Source organism: Orycteropus afer, unplaced genomic scaffold (genome assembly GCF_000298275.1).
Source record: "Orycteropus afer afer isolate SDZICR_OR568_19922 unplaced genomic scaffold, OryAfe1.0 scaffold00107, whole genome shotgun sequence".
NCBI lineage: Eukaryota > Metazoa > Chordata > Mammalia > Tubulidentata > Orycteropodidae > Orycteropus > Orycteropus afer.
In genome coordinates this window covers 5,958,267-5,960,633 of record NW_006921694.1, presented here as the reverse complement: position 1 = coordinate 5,960,633, position 2,367 = coordinate 5,958,267, and the positions used below count along the sequence as shown (strand labels likewise).

At 41.4% G+C, this 2,367-nt stretch overlaps 1 protein-coding gene across 1 annotated transcript in view; it reads right to left on the bottom strand.

Annotated features, from left to right (window-relative positions):
* The window catches only part of THBS4 (thrombospondin 4), a 71,351-nt gene that overhangs the window by 39,140 nt on the left and 29,844 nt on the right, over positions 1-2,367 (bottom strand). The window contains exon 3 of the mRNA XM_007943462.2: positions 1,549-1,796. Within this exon, the coding sequence (XP_007941653.1) occupies positions 1,549-1,796 (248 nt within the window). The remainder of the gene's footprint in view (positions 1-1,548; positions 1,797-2,367) is intronic.

The following is a 2,367-nucleotide window of genomic DNA, read 5'->3' as shown; positions in this document are numbered from 1 at the left end:
GGGTTTGAACCATCAGCCTTCTGGTTAGCAGTCAAGTACCTTAGGCATTATGCTACCAGAGCTCCTGTCCTTAGTTGCTTTAAATGAATACTTAATTTCTACTCACTGTAGACCTATGAGATTGGAATCACTATAAATGAGTAAAGTGAAGCTCAGATTGGTGAAGGAACTTTCTTGAGGACGTAGTAAATGGCAGAAATGGAATTTGAATATGAGTGTGCACAACCTCAAAGTCAGTGTCAATTTATTAAAAGAATGCTAGGAGCTCTGGTAGTGTAGCCCTTAAGGCACTTGACTGCTAACCAGAAGTCTGGTGGCTCAAACCCACCAATCACTCCTCGGAAGGAAGGTTGGGCAGTCTACTTCCGTAGTGATACTGCCTTGGCAACCCAAGGAGGGTCGCTATAAGTTGCATCTGACTCGATGGCACATAACAACAACAACAACAACAGGCATGGATAGGCCCTTTATAAGCATATGTTGGACTGAGTGTAATCTGTCGTATTTTCTCTCAGCAACCCATCCCAAAATTTAAAAATGCTCAGTTAGAAAATAAAAGGTACATACCATATCCATTAAAGTCTATAAACTGGCTGTTACCTATGCACCAGGTGCATCTCGCTGGGTTTTAAACACCAGAGGCTCAGCCTCAAAATTCACGTCTACATGTCACCACATAGCAGGGATCGTGGGGCTAGTGCAGGACCGGGCAGTACTTTGTTCTGCTGTGCATGAGGTCGCTATGAGTTAGACACGACTCGATGGCACCTAACAACAACAACAGTGCTTGACAGGTTTCAATCATTCTTTTCCTATTTTTATTAATAATAAATACCATCAGAGAAGGATTGAAAATATATAAAATAGATAATCCTATCCTAGTTTTTGGAACTCTTGTAGCACAGTGACTAAGGCATCTGACTGCTAACCAGAAGGTGGGTTGCTCAAACCCACCAGCCACTCTGTGGAAGCAAGACTGGGCAATCTACTTCCATAAAGATTTACTGCCTTGGAAACCCAATGAGGGTTGCTATGCATCAGAAGCAACTCAGTGGCAGTGGTTTTGGACTTTTTTGGCATCCTCTTTTTATTTTTGCTATTTCCTTTCCAATGTTACCATTGTATCCAAAGAGTCTCTATTTATTAGCTAAAGCAGAAACTCTCAATTTTTAAAAAATAAATATTTAAGAAAAATAATGTTTAAACATTATCCAAAGCTTGTATTCAGTTTAACAAGTAAAAAACAAGAGAAACAGTCAATTCTGACTTCACATTAGAATCAGAATTTAGAAAATATTGATGCCTGGGCATCACCCCTGCAGATTCTAAATCATTGGTCTTGGGGATGAGTCCTGTATCCATGTTTTTTTTTTTTTTTTTAAATTCTCTGGGTGACTGTAATATACAGCCAGTGTTAAGACTAATGACCATAGAGTGGAGTAGGTTTGTTATATGAACCAACATATATTCCTCAGCACACTCCTTTGTGTTTCCTGAGCCTTGGCACTCTATCTTTCCTCTTTAGAGAATGGGCTTGTTGACTCCTACCTTTGCCTTCCTCTGAAAAGTCCTCAATTCGATGGACCCAGGACTGTGTGAGAGGCTGGAAAAAGCTCTGGGGAGGTTTTGAATGGAATCCACTTGGGTGCAGTCCACATAGAGCTCTATTGAGCCAGACCCTTGCTGCAAATTGGTCAGTCTCAGAAGGATTCTATGCCGCTTCCCATCAGACAGCTGCAAGTTGTTGAAGACCACCAAATGAATCTTCCCATCAGGCTTTAAGTAGCGGAGGATGGCTGGAACCAAGCACAGACCAATGAACAGTGCGATAAGGGCAAGAGGGTGAGGAATGTATTGAACAGCCTCCTGGTCACAAATGTGGGCCCCTGGAAAAAATTTGAGCAAGATGTTACCACAAATACAGATGCAACAAAATGTTCTGTGCACCAGGCAATGTTCTAGGCATTGTCAAGGCAGTTGCTGAAACCAGACTCACTCTCTACCCCAAAGACATTTTATGCTGATAGAGAGATAGACTATAAGCAGCAAATTTAAAATAAACAAAATAATTCCAGATAATGATAAGGATGATGAGCAAGCAGAATCCCATGAAAAATCAAATAAAATCTATGCAGATGGTGAGCTTGTGAGGGCACAAATTCATTAATTCACCAAATATTCACTGAGCACCACCATGGTGCTAGATATTATTCTTTGTTGTTGTTATGTGGTATCAAGTCAGACCTGACTCATAGCAACCCCTCCTTGGGTTTCCGAGGTGGTATCACTACAGAAGTAGATTACCCAACCTTCCTTCCGAGGAGTGGCTGGTGGGTTTGAACCATCAGCCTTCTGGTTAGCAGTCAA